This window comes from Pyxicephalus adspersus, chromosome 3 (assembly GCF_032062135.1).
Source record: "Pyxicephalus adspersus chromosome 3, UCB_Pads_2.0, whole genome shotgun sequence".
NCBI classification, from domain to species: Eukaryota; Metazoa; Chordata; class Amphibia; order Anura; family Pyxicephalidae; genus Pyxicephalus; species Pyxicephalus adspersus.
The window spans coordinates 1488197-1505498 of NC_092860.1; the positions used below are offsets into that span (position 1 = coordinate 1488197).

Consider the following 17302-nt stretch of genomic DNA (forward strand, 5'->3'; position numbering starts at 1 on the left):
TTCACCCCCTAAATAAATGCCACTTCCTGCACTGTATACTGCTGACTATTCGCAGGGATCGCAGCCCTCCGCGCAGAGATGAGCGCAGCACTATCGGAGTCCCCATTGACTGGCAGCCAGCTATTCAGATAATATTTATGAAGTGGAGGATCCCTGGAGCCCTCCTGGACAGACCGGTCTAAACTGCATGGAGGATGTCTGCGGTAAGCGGATTAAAGGCATCTGAGAAATTGAATTCAGTGGGATTTTATTCAATGTGTGAGGAGAATCACTTCTATATTCTTGGTGCACAGAGGAGGGTTTAGGAGTAGAGTGCCGCCTTATATCCCTCTTCTCCAATATCACCCTCATTGTAGCTAAAGAAGAACTCCAGCATTGGGTGGAAAGCAGAACATCTTATTGGCCGGGTCCAAGGGGGGTGCTCTGTGCTGAATCTGTTACTGAAGCGTGGACAATCAAACCTTGCTATTTGCCCCACAAAGATGACATTTGCCTTTTATTACCCCTCTTCACACGTTCTATGACTCCTCCCATTGCTGTGTCTTTTTTTTTTTTAGAGAGAATATTGCAAAAAAGAAACAAAAGGTGAAAGTGATAATGATTGAAACTGCAATACAAAGGTAATGCAGCAGCGCAGCCACTGCCCAGGTCTACTAAGCATTGCACGCCTATGTAAGGAGCAGCTATGGCTTCCAACATATCCCCGGTGCCACTATGGGGCCAATCCCGATGCAAGTGATGAATATTTAAAAGTAATGGGAAGGTGTCGGAGCACCCACCTAGGTCCCAAAGTACCCTCCTTGTGCAGATGCCCCTGGTTTGTGCCTTTTAGTCATTCAACCTGAGAGCCCAGGAAACAAACCCTTGAGACCCGGACAGAGATGAAGGATCACTTTTATTGATAGTGACACATTTGCGTTTCTCCTGAGCGCATGTTACCTTGTCGCCTGCACAGCTACATACTGACCTTGTAATCCCATTCATCTTGCCGGACATAGAGCTGGTCATAGGCCCCTCCCCTTGGGTCTCCTGACCGCCCAGGAGGAACCTAGGGAACGGATCCGCTGGCTACATGCCAAGTGCACTGTACAACACCGGGGTGCCGCATCCAAACTGGCAATGATACTTCACCCCTGCTAGGCTTTGTTTGCCCTTGTAACCCCAATACCGTCAGGGCCATAATATTGGGGTGACTTTTAGCCAAAGGCTCTCAGGACCATGACAAGTGCCGGTCCAAACACTGCATCAAAAAAAAGGAACTTTCCACCATCCAAGGGCTTTGGTTTCCATTGTGACCTCAATACATACAGCCAAAACCTGATATAGGGGCAGTGGCCTATGGAGTGAATATATTCACATTTCCTCATATTTCCATATCCGGATCTGCAATGCAGCCATGGGGGTCCGTCTGTCCAGAACATGAATTCTGATTGGTTGTCATAGTTTATGGCACTGAAAAACCCTGAGAACACAGTCTGAAGCTAATCGCAGTCACGTCCAATGTTTTTGCATTAAAAGGCCCCTTGCTAACACACCTGGATGCCGCCATTTTTAGAGCAACATTTGGACTTGCCAAGAAGGACCTTAGTGACATCACCAAGCTGTCCTATACCAGGGATGATGTCATCACATCCTAGCCAATTGGAAGGCTGCAGCTTTAGGAAATGAACCGCCCCCACCCCCCCAGCTTCCGTTGTACATCATTGTCTAAGCTACAACGTAAGGTCACATGACTCTATAGCGGAGTCCCCTAAACTGACACCCGATTGGTAGACAATAAAATGAGACATTATAGTTTATCACTGCTCGTCTGACACAAAGTTCCCAGCATTGTCACAATGAAGAAGGAAAAAAAAAAGATTTTGCCAAATAGATTACATTAAAACTCATGGTATGTATGGCCAAAGGTGTGAGTCCCTAAAGATTGAATAGAGATCCCTACAGATGTAACAAACATAGAACGGCAACCAGGAGGTGAGTACCTGAACAGTAGGGAGGAAGCGGTACAACATTGGAAACTGATGGCACGGTGGGGTTTGGTACTATGAGGCACAGAAACAGCCATGTGTACAAAAACAGAAGGTAAAAAGGTGCACTGTACCCTTAAGATGTCCTCGCCCCAGGGTCACAAAGCCAGACGAGATGAAGTTATGAAGGTCAGGCCCTCCGCTCCGGTAGATGTCTTTTCCATATTGTCCTGCTGGAAGAAAACCGAAAGTCAGATATGTCAAATCGAGAGGAAATCACAATCCTCCAAGGGAAATGGGGAGGCAGAAAATTGGCCAATGCCATTGGTGATTTTGGGTTTTTATAGTGAAAAATTTACTCTATAATACTAATTACTCTTTTATGTCTCACTCCAACTTGCTGAACCATATTTTGGGTCATCACTGGAGAAGCTGACATCATGAGTGGTCTTCATGATACCTCTGATATATACAACATGCCCAAGCCGTCCCCAATTATTGGAGTTTGGGTGACCCCAATGAAGGGTTCTGGTAATTTGTAGGGCACTTCTGGCTTTGGTTCTGTTCTGGTATACAAATTCAGCTGCATAAAGTCCTGGTTTGACCATCTGGTGTTGAGGAACTTCAATGTCCTAACCTGAACCCTACTAAACACCTATGGGATGATTCAGAACTCCAATTTTAACACTAGCTTTTCTACATCACTACCTGACCTCGTAGCAAAATGGGCGCAAATTCCCACAGACACAAAAGTCTTGTAGGAAGCATGGAGGCCTTCTAGTTATTTCTAGAAAAGCTCCTATAGGTGCGATGGTCAGGAGTCCACAGACCATCAGCCATATAGTGGAGCTCTGAGGACCACGTCCATATGGAAGTCCCACCAACGTGTGAAATGGGGAAACTTTATAACACTGTAGGCTCCATCATTTTACATCATCACTTATGTAGTAGTAAGGCATCAATACGGAGTCCTTACACATGGGGAATTAAAACAAATCAATGTATATATTTGGTTTCCCTAAAGGCCACTAAGATGAAAGTAAACTTTATACCTATTTGGGTTCTCCAGCTGAAATATTCTGCACACTGACTAGCAGCTGTCCCCATGATGGAATCTGTAGATTTCCATTCCTTATGATGGGGCGATTATAGCTGAAAAAAAGCTTTTTCAAGGGAACAACCACCTACTGACCCCTGGGAAAGCATAAAGCGGGTATCATCAGTCCTTCTGAACATGAATTCTGCATTTACCGATCCATCTGACAGGTGGTATATGCTGGAATGGAACACACCAGGGAGGGACGAGGTGCTTCTAAGTGCAGACTATTATGATTCCAAATGTACATCAATAATGGGCGACTCTCACCTAATAGAGGCCGTCATACATTTCTGTGTAGTGCGGCATAAAGGCTTTCAAGCATACAGCTTTCTGCGGCTCCTCTGATCCTTCTGTGCAGCTCTCTGGGACATTGCTCCGGGCGTTCCTAAGCGTTACAAGCTACTTAAAGGTGTTTGGTGTATAACGGAGGAAAGCAATATATAACATGGATAATTCAATGCATTTCATGGATTCATTGCTTCATCCATAGTACATTTCCATAAAATGTTCTCCAATAAACCTTCTAAAATGTGCAGAGCTATCCAAATATCTTCATATTGTGATGACCCAACCTTCCTGCTCCATGATACACCAAACACCTTCCATTACTGCAAATAAAGAGTGGGCACTGGCTCCAATGTATTCTATCTGACATTTGTCTGGCACAGGGACTTCAGCGAGCTCTCAGAAACAAACTCGGTCACCTCTTAGAGTTCAGAAAGTCTATTTGAAAAAGCTGAATAAAGATCTCCTAAACCTTCGTAGAGTTCATAATAATTATTGAACACAATTATTCATTGTAAAAGTACAAAAATATCTATTATATATTGGTGGCCAAGAGCTGCTCCCCATTACCAGGGCTTATAGTGGTAAGAGGAATGGACTCAATGAGAGATTCTAATGGCTCAGAGACTGGAGGAAGAGATTATTATTGGATGTATCCATATTGCAACAAATGGAGCCAATGGATCTTTTCCTTATTGCATTTGTTAAAACTCAGATATTTCCCAAACTGAACTCTCCTGCTGGTCCTGATGGAAATTTCCTATTGATTGCATTCAATTGTAACCAATAAGCCCTCGTGAAATGGGGCTGTCTTTAGTCCCCCCAAACATGGGGTATTTCTGGCCTCTTGCTGTGAGGAATTGTGTAATAAAATAATAATTCTTAGAGGACGTTTGGTCTGTTGCTCCCCCTTGGACTTTTTCAAGTGGACTCTACATAACTGCATCCAAGGAGTAACTCTGGGGAGTCCCCAAGTGAGCCATAGAGGTGGACTGGAGGACTCTCCCAAAGAGTTGCATAAAAGGACCAGAGGAACCTCCCGGAAAACCTCTGAGAAGGATTGGAGAATTCACCTGGAAAGCTGATGAGAGCCATGAGACTGGAAGCTCTCATAATTTAATACATATAAGTGTATAGTAGCTTCTATTTTTGCATTTGTTTATTAAGATATAATCAGACAGATCCAGTGTTTTATTGCAGCTACTGGGTTTTAGGGTTTGAAGGAGAAAGAAAAACATAAAAATCTTAACCTAGTTACTTCTGTAGTACCCTGACTGCTCAGTAGGTGGTGTAGGTTTTTATTCTGGGGCAGGATTGTTAGTGTTACCCCAAAGACTGGGCATTATGAGGGACACATATACTATATGTGATTGTATTATCCTTATATAGCTGGAGGTGGAAAGAACAAATTATTACAGGTTAGTTGCAGCATCACACACCAAAGAACAAACAAAAATAAGAAAACATACTTAGTGGCATCATACAATACATAAATACATATTCAGATTAAACGAGAGATAACAGTAAAGACCAATCAAAGCCGCTCATCACACAGCTATATATACAGACTGATAAAGCGTACAGTCACATAGAACTCACAGCTGGAGATTTACCTGTCCGTGGTACGTGAGAGCGCCCTCTATGTGTTTATAAAGGGATATAATAAAATAAATAAAACGAGAAATATAACAATAAGGGAAAGTAGAAAGAAAAAGATAAATAGGAAAAGAGCAAGTAAAACAAAGCGAACAAGAAAAGGAAAGATAGGAGAAGCATAAGGGTAAAAGAAGGGAGAAAGGAAGTGTGACAGGAAAGATAAGAGGAAGACAAGTGAAAGGGAAAAGAGAAAAAGGAAAAGATGAGAAAAAAAGGGAAAATGTAAAATGGAGAAGAAGGGAAAAGACGAAAAGAAGAGAATAAGGAAGAAAATGGAAAGCTGAATGAAAGGGAAAGGTGAAGTAAAAGAGGACGGGGAAAAGAAGGGAAATGGGCAGAGATGGGAAAAGAAGGGAAATGGGCAGAGATGGGAAAGAGGAAAAGAAAAGTAATTAGCAGAAAAGGGAATAGGGGAAGATGAAAAGAAAAAGAAGAGAAAGAGTGTGAAGGGAAAGATGAAGGTGAAAGAGGAAGAGACATAAAAGGGGAAGAGGAAGGGGGAAAGACGGGAAACAGGAAAAGAAGAGAAAAAGGGCAGAGATGGGAAACTTGAAAGAAAAGGGAAAGGGAAGAAGAAAGGAAATCGGCAGAAGATAGGGGAAGATGAAAGGAAAAGAAGTAAGGGGGGGAGAGAAGAAAAGACTGGGACAGACAAGAGGATAGAAGGGAAAAAGGAAACATGAGAAAGAAGAAGAAAGAATGAAAGGGGAAATAACGGAAAGAAAAGGAGAATGGAGGTGAATGAGGAAAGGTTGTGAAAATGGAAGAGAAGGAAAGGGGGAAGGGAAAGAGGAAAAAACAGAAAAATGGGAAGAAAAAGTGGAAAAGAAAAGTGAACCAAGGAAAAAAATTGAAGCCAAAAAATTTAAAGGAGGAAAAAAAAACAAACAATAGAAATCAGAAAGAAAAGGGAAAGATAATCATGACAAAAGCAAAGTGAACAAGAAAGAAAACGAAACAAAGGAAAAAGAAAAGAGGAATGGGAGGAAATTATAATTAAGAAAAAAGAAAGAAAAATGAGGAAAGGTAAAAGTGAAATAAATGATAAAGGAAGTAAAATAGAAATCCAGATTTATATAAGAAAGTATTCGGGGGGGCCCCACATAGAATCGGAGCTCACTGTTAGCGAGGAATAATACGGTCGTACTTCATATTGTCATGGAAACCAATTGAAGCTGTGTGTAAAGCTCGTCTTATTTTTATAGAATGTATAAAAGGCCTGGGATACAAAAGTGTTTTTATTGTGCGTGCGCTAATGGAAACCTCCTACAGAGAGGAATAGATGGAAAGTGATTCGGAGCCGGGGGGATGCCCAATGATGGGGGCATAGAAGGAAGATGATTGTGGAAGTACGGGAACTCTCTAGTGGATGTTCTAGCCTCTCCATGCTGGGATTTGTAGTGCCAGTGCGGAGGGAGAGCCTCGGCTTGCTGGGTCTTTCCTGCACACCAACCATTTACAAACTCCATGGCCCATAACAAATGTTTTATGTGTGCAATATTTGGAGGGGTGTAGATTGGAAGCAGCACCAGGCACTACGAAGCTCCATTTTTTTGGGTACCGCACAAGACAAACATACTGAAATACATACAAAACTACAAATACCACAAATATGTTTACTTATGCACACGGTTGTGTAACCAGCAACACACAGAGCAGACAATCACTTCTTTCCGTGCGGTGGTCACCGTGGAAACAGCGAATATTTAGAACATTTTTGATGCTTTTAGAACAATTCCAAGCCATCGGGAACAGTGCGTGAGATCTGCGGAGCTCCCGGGGCCCCCTGACCTGCGCAGGACAAATAACGGGCAGCTACGATGGCGTTCACATTAAATCGTCACATAAAACTGAGAAGCACATTGAGAGCTTGGCGGCACACTAAAAGCAAGCTTAGGACGCTGGTACCTATGGTGTTCAGGTGGCCGTGCGGCTCCATGTTCGTCGGGACGTCTGAGAAACGGCGTGAGGCTGCAAGAGAAAAACCAAGGCCCCGAAATGGGAGTCAGGGGAAATGCAAGACATAACGCCAGAATGTTTCACCTCTACGGAAGATTTACCTTTTATTTATCCATTCAAACCAAAGCAGATTTTTTGGGTAGAAGCTGACGGGTTTAATGTCCTCCTGCCCAGCTTGGCCCATATGAGGATCCAATGGTCCCTTATGGGACTGGAAAGGCCAAGTGGGGCCTTTTTCTGATTGGGCGAGGACCACAACCAATGACATTACCCCACTAACATCTCTCTTTGCAACACCCAAAGTGATAATTAAAACAACATAAAACATTTTGTGCGTCCACAACCACAAGGTAAAACACCGCAGAAATGGTTGATTTTTTTAAAAAATTTTAATTGGAAAATAAAATCTGATATTTCTTTATATTTCACAGACCTGGACACATAAAGATAAACAACGAATTGGATTGTAACCATTTTTTAAAATGACATACAAAGCTTGCTAATAAATCTTAAAGCCTCTTTGGATATCTGTGGTTACTTGTTGGAGATTATTATGCATTGCACAAGGCTGATCATTCATCTGGCTGCAAACCAATGAACCATAATGGACCTCAGTTTTCGGTATTATCATGCTTTGCAATGCATAAACTTCGGAAATACCTTGCACCAGCGTGTGGAGGTGCCATTGACTATGAATGGTTCCCCAATGCACTAATGCATGCGTGGTGCAAATAATATGTTCCATTCACACATCACCACCATGGATAGATCTAGATGGGCTAAAACTCCAAGTTATCATTGATAGACCCCACTTACTGAATCTGCAGTGTAGAAATCTCATTCCATTTGTGGGCCAGCCGGTCCGGGTGATAAGACCAGAGCCACAGGAGTGATTTGCCCAAAAATCTGCCCTTGTAATGATCTGATCTTAAGATGGTCCCCGGCTCTGCATATGTGCTATAGCCATTGTCAGAGCTTCCACCAAGACTGCTGAATTCTTTATTATAGATTACAGAGAATGGAAGCAGAAGGAATGGGACAACCCAGGGTCTGATCTCTCACAAGGCCACATAGATCATAGCCTAGGGTGCCATGGCCACTGGGGGTGGCATTTTCCTGCTATCACAGCTGTAATATTATCATTATAATACATAAAAGTGCTAAGCAAAGGGACGTTAAATGATAGCCCCCACCTATGCCGCCCCTTGCATCATGGCCGCCCCCTTATATTTACCCATTGTGCCCACATAGCTGGCCTGGGGGAGAAAAAGTGCAAATCGGTCTCTGGGTCAGAGAACCTGCAGGAGCAGAGCTGGAAATCATTGCATGAAGATCTCACCAGTGATATATATAATTCCTTTATACCATGACTTGTAGAATAGATTACTATGTAGCAGGAATATTAGCACAGATTACTACAAATGATGATTTATGTTTTGGGATGCAGCCGTTCTTTATGTTTATTGCTGCTTTGTATTAATGGATCGCTCAGCACCGCTGAGACACAGAATTCACTCGTATGGCAGCCATTATCGTACAATTCTACACAATCACACATACAAGATATTATTCTAATATGTGCAAATGCTATGAAACCCGGGATGGAAATCAGACCTAGATAACAGTGTGTGCTCCACTATAAACCGCACAGGAAGTGGGTCACTCCGAGCGCTGAGCATACATTTACATAATCGCTTACGTTTTCAGAAAACTCAACACATCCACCAGCATGGACAGAAAATCCATAATGACTTCACCCGCAGGTATCCTGAAATCCACCACTTCCACCCTTCAGCCTGATGAGAAACGTCAGCCGGTGTGCAGATGAGAAGCAGATTATCTGTGTCTGAAGTCACAATGAATTTCATGCTCGGAATAAAGTCCGGGATTACATGTCATTGGGTGTGACATGATTTACAAAGTAATACTACAATACTACAATAATACACAGGGATGAAGCGGAGGATTTTATAAATACCAAAACCTGACCTCAAAATGTGCAGCCAAAAAAAAGCAATTCAGGTGAACATACAGAAATTGACCTGCAAAAAGCTTTATAAATCAGACTCTCTAGACATAATTTTACATCACAGCAGTTCAGCAATACAGATTGATCACCTAGCCGCCCCTACACTGCTGATTGGACAGAAAGTCATTACTTTGTCCTCTACTATCAGCAAGCTTCCAGTGTTACATAGACACCCCTTCTGATTGGCACAAATCCACAGACAGGGGGCGCCCCATCACTTCTATTTTGTTGGATCATTGAGCATTGGGTCTAGTGGGGTCACATGACCATGAGAAAACAGAACAGCAGGAGCTACAACACATGCAATAAACAAACCAAACGATTTGTGAATGATGAACTTACTATTCCTGCTCCTTTCAGACCCCTTGTATCCCCAACTGGTTAATAGTCTAGGGTTTCTCATTATTTTTTACATACAGTCACCAAATGTTTCCCTCCATGCCCCCAACAGTAAAATGTTACATTCAACATCTAGAAAAGGGAATGCCCACTGTGCCCGGTGCTGGGTATCATGGGCAGCCCCTTGACTGTTGGTTTACAAGTTGGAATTTTACCTGAGGAAGTGAGTGCAGTCCAGGAAACGCGTTGGAATAAATATAAGTATTCACACACCTTGGCTACCAAAACTTTAACTAAATGTCACACATCCCACGCACAATCATTGCATAGTCTCTATGGAAAAATACTTCTACTGCTACAGAGAATACCAAGTCTGAATATATCAGCCTCATTGTTCAATGGAAATGCTAGTATCAAAGGGTTAAAATTGGTGATGTGAATTATGGACACTGGCACAAGGATAAAGAATATTGGTAGAATATTAAGCTTCCCTAGTAATGTCCTTTTAGGTTCTACAGGTTCTGCTCCATTGCTTTCCAGCTTTTTGGACCTCAGAACACTAGTGGGGTCCACCAACATATCCATACTTCTTTCTTCTATGCCCAGCTAAATCTTACCCTCACCGACCCACTGACCAACTCCTCCTACCGCAAACCTAATCCCAAAATTCAGCACCTTATGCTAGGCAATAATTATTCATACAATGTATTAAAGGGGATCAGTGTGCTTGTATGGAACTGGAAGGATGAAAAGAAAGTAGGTGCAGATTAAATGAAATGAAACTTTGTTTGCTATGATTAGAATGGATTCTGTTATAGATATGTTGGGAGGACGAGAGGGCCAACTCTCCATGTCTACCTCTTCTCATGTTTTTATGTCCATCTCTACATATTTAATCCCTTATATTCGAGTCTTTCCTTCCACCCATTAATATCCAACTCTTGTTATCCAGTTTTTCACATCCACCTCCACATAATCAACCCACCATATCCATTTCTTCATTTTCACTTCTACATATTCGATTCCTTATATCCTCGTCTTTATGCCAACACTTCACACCCAACACTAAATGCCCAGCACTTCCCTGGTTTACTACTGGGGGTGGGATGGGAGTGGGGCATATTGGCCAAAAGTCAAACTTTCTGAGTACCTAGAGATTATTATTATTATTAAACAGGATTTATATAGCGCCAACATATTACGCAGCGCTGTACATTAAATAGGGATCAGGTTGATACATCTCTACCAATCAATTTAGTAATCAGGAGGAAAATGATGAGTAAGAGGCTTTTAGGCAACAAAAACTTTTGTGAAACCGTCTTAACAAACTGGTTTGAGCTCCATTGGACTATCAATTAGACATATTGAAAGAATATGGGTATTGGTAAACAGAATAACGGTATAAAGAGATTGCTGAAAATCGTAGGTTGTCTCTTTCCCGTCGCGTTTCGCCGTATGGCTTCCCCAGGGGAGAGAAAAGACTCAAGTTTGACGTTCAGACTCAGGTTGCCAGTGTTCGAGCTTGAGGTGTCAACATGAGTGAAGACAAAACATAATGTAACTTGTTTGTATTTAGCTCAGTCTATGAATATGCTTGAAGCTCTACGTGTATACATAGGCTCCCTGGATATCTCACTTCTACTGCAAATCTTTAGAATACAAAACCCTATTACTTACCTCCTCCATGTATCTTTCAATCCTTGGACCACTTGTTAATAACCATTTTACAAAACATTAAATTGGACTCCCTCCACCCCTATGGAAGCCATAAGGCGAAATGCATTGGGAAAGAGACAACCGCGACCTCCTAGAATTCTCTGCAATTTCCTTATACCTTATTACCAATATTTATATTCTTTTGATACTGTAATTGATGTATATTCCAGTTGAGCCTCGTCTAGCTCAGACTAGTTTGGTAAAACAGTTTCACAAAAGTAAAAGTTTTTGTTGCCTAAAAGTGTCGTTCTCCTCCTCACTTTCCTTATGTTTACTTGATGAACTTTATAAGGCTTGGTAACGAATAGTTTAGGTGGAGAATTTTTGGGTCCCTCACTGTTATAAGTTACCAATCAATTCATCAATCTATACCCTTTGTTTGTAGAAAAATTGGAAACATTTTTTTTCCAATGGTGCCATATTCCAGCTGGTGACTCCTGACCCGAAATTCTCCATTCTATATATTGTATATAGCTGCAGCTTTGTTAAGAACAAAATGTGAGCAATCTGCAAGGTTTCGTTCCTTTCCAGAGGAAACGATTCTCCTTGGTATATCAGCAAGTCAGATTTACCTGCAAATGTACGAGGACAAGGGATGAAAGAGGAGAAGGGGTGAATGTAAGTTCAGGAGCTGAGTGGAGGTGGCTCCGGGGGACGTCTAACCGTCTGGCTAAATCCCAGACACAAAAAGTGTTTAAAGTCTCATTATTAGGAACTTCACCGAGGACTCTCCATGGAACCCTGTACTGGGGGCAGATAATTGTTTTCATCTTCCCTGGACTGTCTACAGGGGAAATGTGGAATCAAGGGTTAGAAGATCCAAAACCAAAGGAAAAAGATATAAAATAGAAAAAATCCCAAATGTTTGTGGATACCATTAGATCTACTATATGAACAAAAGTAGTTGCCCCCCTCCAGTAATGGGGTTCAGGTGTCCCCAGTGAAGAGTCCTGGTAATTCTACATCATACAAAGACATTGTAGACAACTGTACTCTTCCAGTCTTGAGGTCACAGTTCGGTGAGGACCCTTTTCTGCCCCCCCAGACTGTGCCCCGGGGTACAAAGCTTTCTCCTTAAAGACATGGGGTCACCGGTATGCAGTGGGGAAAATTGAGTGTCCTGCAGAGAGCCTTGACCCCATCCCTAATGAACACCATTGCGTTTGCGATCGACCAGTAGATTGTGATCGGTGTTTTGGGCACCCCTGTTGTAGACAATTGGGCTCTTCAACCTTTGTGGTCACAGGTTGGTGAAGACTTTTTACCGCCCCCCCCCATGACTGTGTCCCGGGGTACAAAGCCACCTCCATAAAGACATGGGGTCACCAGTTTGGTGTGGAGGGACTTGCAAGATATGACACGAGAACAGACTGTAACTTCCATGGAGAATTCTTGTATTGTATTTACTATTTGCTCATATAGAGATCTGATTTTTCTTTAATAATTGTATTCACTTTTCATTCTTTATTAACTCTTAGTTGACTGTAAGCAGCCCCAATGAACTCCTTCCTCTCCTTCTCCTCTTAGCCATTTTGTCTTTAAATCTTTTTTATTTCCATTGTAACTTTTTCTCCTTTTTTTCAGAGACATAGAAACAGGAAAAAGTTTTTTCCATTTGTAAATCGTTTTCTTGTGCCATTACTACTAGAAGTGTAAATGTGAAATCTGGTCCATGAGAGGTGTACGGGAAGGTGGCCGTGGTATTGGAATAGGATTTATTACAAGCAGGGCGATTCCTGGGGTGTCCCGACTTTTGGTATTTATAGAGAAGAGAAAACATTTTCATAATGATAAATGGGATTTCCTTCCTGTACAGCTGAATGGCCTGATGATTGAAGAAAACGTAAGAAATAATTGGAGAAGCGAGAACCTGCTGACTGCTCACCTATATGTGGAAAACTTTTATCCCAATAGAATTTATAAAATGATTATTATTTCTTTGATTTGAGATGACGATTGTTTCTGATTGGAGGAGGCCCTGTTGTCCCTGGCTGGGATTGGAGGAGGAATGTTTGCTTCTCCATTCTTTCTGAATCCTCTTTGAAATTCTGTCCATCTCTCCGGCATGATGTGAATTTCACATTCCAGGAGCTTTATTCTTTGCAGCATGCTGAACAGCATCCCCTCAGCCGCTCACATCTGACAAGTCAATGGAACACTCATTGTTCGAGGCGCTGTGAGACGGCGTGTATTCCGAAGGCGTCGCCGCCAACATGGAGGTTACATGATACTCATTGCAAATAGCAATTTCATAGCCGGCTGTTTGCAGGAAAAAAGCTATTAATGCTGAAGAGCGAACAGAAGAGAAGTGAATGCTGCCCCACGTTGGGTGAACTCCCTCACCCCGCACCATTCACCCTTCCCAGGTATGGAGGCAAACGCTTCCTGACTGAGAAGAGAACGGCGGCCAAATGCTGCATATGAGAGCCGAAGTAATAAAACTCAAAAGCAGAGCAGAGTATTTCAGGAGAGGAGAGTTATAGAGGAAGGAGCAGAGTCCTCCAGCAGAGTATTTCAGGAGAGGAGAGGCTGTGGTTATACAATATCAGTACTGCAATGTATTTTTGCTGTGTATTATATGCTGTGGCCCTTCCAGTTGGGTTATTAGATTCATACTGTACCCTCATTTTCATCTGTTACCAAGGAGACTGACAGTTTATGACTGCAGTGCACTTTCACCCGTGATTTGTCCTGTGAATCTCAGCTGATGTTCCATTCTGCCCGGGGTATTACCATCGGCCCTCCTCATCAGGCTGCGCCCTCTCTGCTCTGAGCTGACCGTTTGCTGGAAATTTTCCATTATTAGCTCCAGAATCCATTCCACCTGCTGACGTATTTTCAGGTTGACCCTTTCCTGAACTGTGGAACCATCGGCGTTCCTTTTACATTTTATATTTGGAATATCTGAAATCAGAGGAGTAATTAAAGCCGAGCTCCTCTTCCCATGATTGCAGCCATCCCGGCCATTCCTATGGAAGTTCACATATCTGTGCAGGATACACAATGTAACAAGCAATGATTCCATATAGGCTGCGGATTATCTGGTGCATGCGATACATTATATTATTTATCATTTCATGAATCCTCAGCCACCACAAACCGAACTGCCAGCTACTGGCAGTCCATGTGTTAGGTTTGGTGTAATATAAAGATTAACATATAAGGGAAATGGACACAATAATGGAAACAGCCAATGGATCTATCAAGTAGGGTCAGATTTTTGAAGCTGGTGGCATGCAGGTGAGAGGTGCTGGTTGAATTCCCATTTTGGAGACATTTTGTTCCACATTTTTTATGCTGTGGTCAGTAACTTTACAAATCTAGATGAATAAATTATAGTATAATAAATTATGTTTTTTTTTGCAAAGTGATATGCTGAAGGAATTTGCACGTTTCAGTATTTTTACTTAGTTCTTTCATGGAACACTGGGACATCGAATTGCTTTAAAACCCAGATATCAAAGTGCTAATTAATGCTTCTCTTTCACATCCGATGTATATTATTCACTGCCAGTCATTATCATATCTCCGGCAGTTTGGAGTTGTGTAAATGTAAATTTTCCAATATTTTGTCCTTTTACAACCCACAATCAGTTTTTGTGGTCAGTGAGCTCTTTGGGGAATCTTGTAAATTAGAATACAGCAGAGACATCACCAGCGCCCCTCGGAGACACTGGGCCCTCCGCTGCCAAGTGCGGTTCATCTCCATGTTTCCCGGTGCATTAGGCTGTGATGTTCCTGCAGAGCGCAGCGCTGTCCGCCATGTCTCATTTCAAAGGCCTTTGAAGCTGAAACTTTGGGAGCGATCAATAGCGATGCAGCTTCCTGCGGTGCGAGCTCTGCAGACGAGCTATCGGCAGTGTTTGTGACTCATTGGTTGCTCTGGGCCTCAGTTCGGTCTTCTCTAAAACTCAGACGCCTTCTAAAAGGGAACAGAGGAATCCTTCCCAAGATACAAGGGGAATGGAGGGGTCACCCACAGGGGCCACAATCCACTGGAGGCAGCTCCCCCAGCATATTAGCTCAGGATAGTTTGAGACCGAGGAGTAAAATCTAAGTGGATCACCAAAGAACCCACAAAGGGATGATGGGGTAGATGGCTTCCTGGTTGTGGCCCTCAAGTAAACTGAACACTTGCAGGTTGAAGCCCTTGGGCGCACTGAATGTCTTTTGGGTTGTGGCCCCTGGATGAGGCCAGACAGATATGAGGTTGGAGCCCCTGGGCACATTTGATGGCACCCTGGTTGCTGTCCTCGGAAACACCTTTGCATGCAGCATATAAAGCAAAAACAAAGACAATCTCAACATTAGGAACAAGTCAAGGGACGCGAGAGGGGGCCATCAGGCCAAGACAGGAAGAAGAATGAGCCAGTTCCGAGTTATGAGAAGTCCCATATGGTACACAGGAGCACGGGGAATACACAGGGTTACCTAAAGGATCCACAGAGCACCCAGGATCTCAAAAGCCTGGGGCACCCTTGACCCTATCACTGGTTTACCAGCTGACCACCTGTGGCAAGTCCTAACAATGGCATACCAGGGCGTCCCACAAGACCGACCAATTTGGAAATGTTCTGACCAGTCACCCAGCCATCACAATTTGGCCCCTGTTGGAGCTGCTCAGATCCGAACATTTATCCATTTTCGTCCTTCCAACTAATCACCTTCATGAACATACCCCCCAATCCCTTCTCATCAGGGGCCATTGTACCCAAACTACCAAGGTTATCACATCACCTATCAGGGGGTCTATAATATGATCAATGTATGATCAGAGTATATATTAGAAGTCTATAGAATATAGGAGAGTAGATAATACCCCCCCCCCTATCCGGAGCCATTGTAATGTCATCCATAATAGCACTTCACCTATTGGGGGTCTATGTATAGGCTGATCAGAGTGTATATAGAGGTTTAATATATTGGGGAGTATATATTATATCTCCCCCTTGTCCAGAGCCATTGTAACATCAATCATAGTGTCACTTCACCTATCATTAGTCCGGGTATTGATCACCTATCATTGATCCATGTATTGATCAGAATATTTATTGGGGGTCTATAATATATAAGAGTGGGGTATAAGCTATATCCCGCCATGTCAGGGGTCATTGTAACTTTCTCCATGGTGTCCCTTCACCTTTTGGGGGGTCATGTATTAGCTGATCAGAGCGTATATTGGGGGTTTATAATATATAAGGGGGGTATATAATATATCAATTTGAGGAGCCATTGTAACCTCATCCTTAGTGTCTCTTCATCTATCAGGGATTCATTTATTGGGTGATCAGAATATATATTGGGGTTTAATATATATATTGGGGGTAAAGCTAAATCCCTCCTTGTCAGGGGTCATTGTAACCTGCTCCATGGTGTCCCTTCACCTCTCCGGGGTCCATGTTACAGCTGATCGGGGTACATCTATATAGGCAATAGGGTTCCCCTTTTAAAACAACACAAAACTTACATTGGCTGGAATTCAAAGATTATAAAAACAAACCGAACAAATTTCAGTTTAGTGAGAAAAAGAAAAAACAAAACCACAAAGTCCCCAAATGAATCTGTTAATAGACAACTTTAATTATCCCTGCGCAGCCTGGCACTTGAAGGAATGAAAACACAGCGTTCCCACTTTTTATCTGACAGTTGACAAGCTGAAATAAAAGCGCTTTTTTATTTTTTTTTCCCCCAATTTAAAAACCAAGTTGGTGTTACAGTCGCTGAAATGCAATAAATCTGAACAAACAAGCCGGCTTGATTCACGCCGCGGCGAGTCAGCGACACAAAAGGCAATATCTAAAGCCCCGCGCCGGTAGCGAGTAATCAAACCTATTTTCACCGCCTGATCGAGGCGCTTGGGGGGGTCTTTGAGGATCAGTCGAGCTAAATCGGACAACAAGAACAAAATGTTAATTTTCACAAGGAAGCCGCCTCTAATTGGCTTCTTAATCTGGACGCACTTTAAAGTAATTAGTTTGGCACAGTTGGTTCTCGCTGCGCTAATTGAACATTTTTTTTTTTTTTTGGGGATTTTAGGGACTCGAATCAAATCATTTGTTTTTTCTTTACTGGTTACAAAGGGTTTAAAAAAGCTCTAAGTCTGGAGAAACAAACAAAACAAAAGGTAAAGCTAATTACCATGTAAATATAGAGATAAACTTTCTTTGCTTCATTTAACTCGCAGAAAATGAGTTCATTATTTTATGAAGAATTATGTGAATCTTAATAAGGAACAGAGTGAATGTTCATATC

At 42.4% G+C, this 17302-nt stretch overlaps 1 protein-coding gene across 1 annotated transcript in view; it reads right to left on the reverse strand.

Annotated features, from left to right (window-relative positions):
- SHISA6 (shisa family member 6) overlaps positions 1-17302 on the reverse strand; it is a 101256-nt gene that overhangs the window by 59443 nt on the left and 24511 nt on the right. Inside the window, 1 exon segment of the mRNA XM_072403302.1 lies at positions 2102-2197. Within this exon segment, the coding sequence (XP_072259403.1) occupies positions 2102-2197 (96 nt within the window).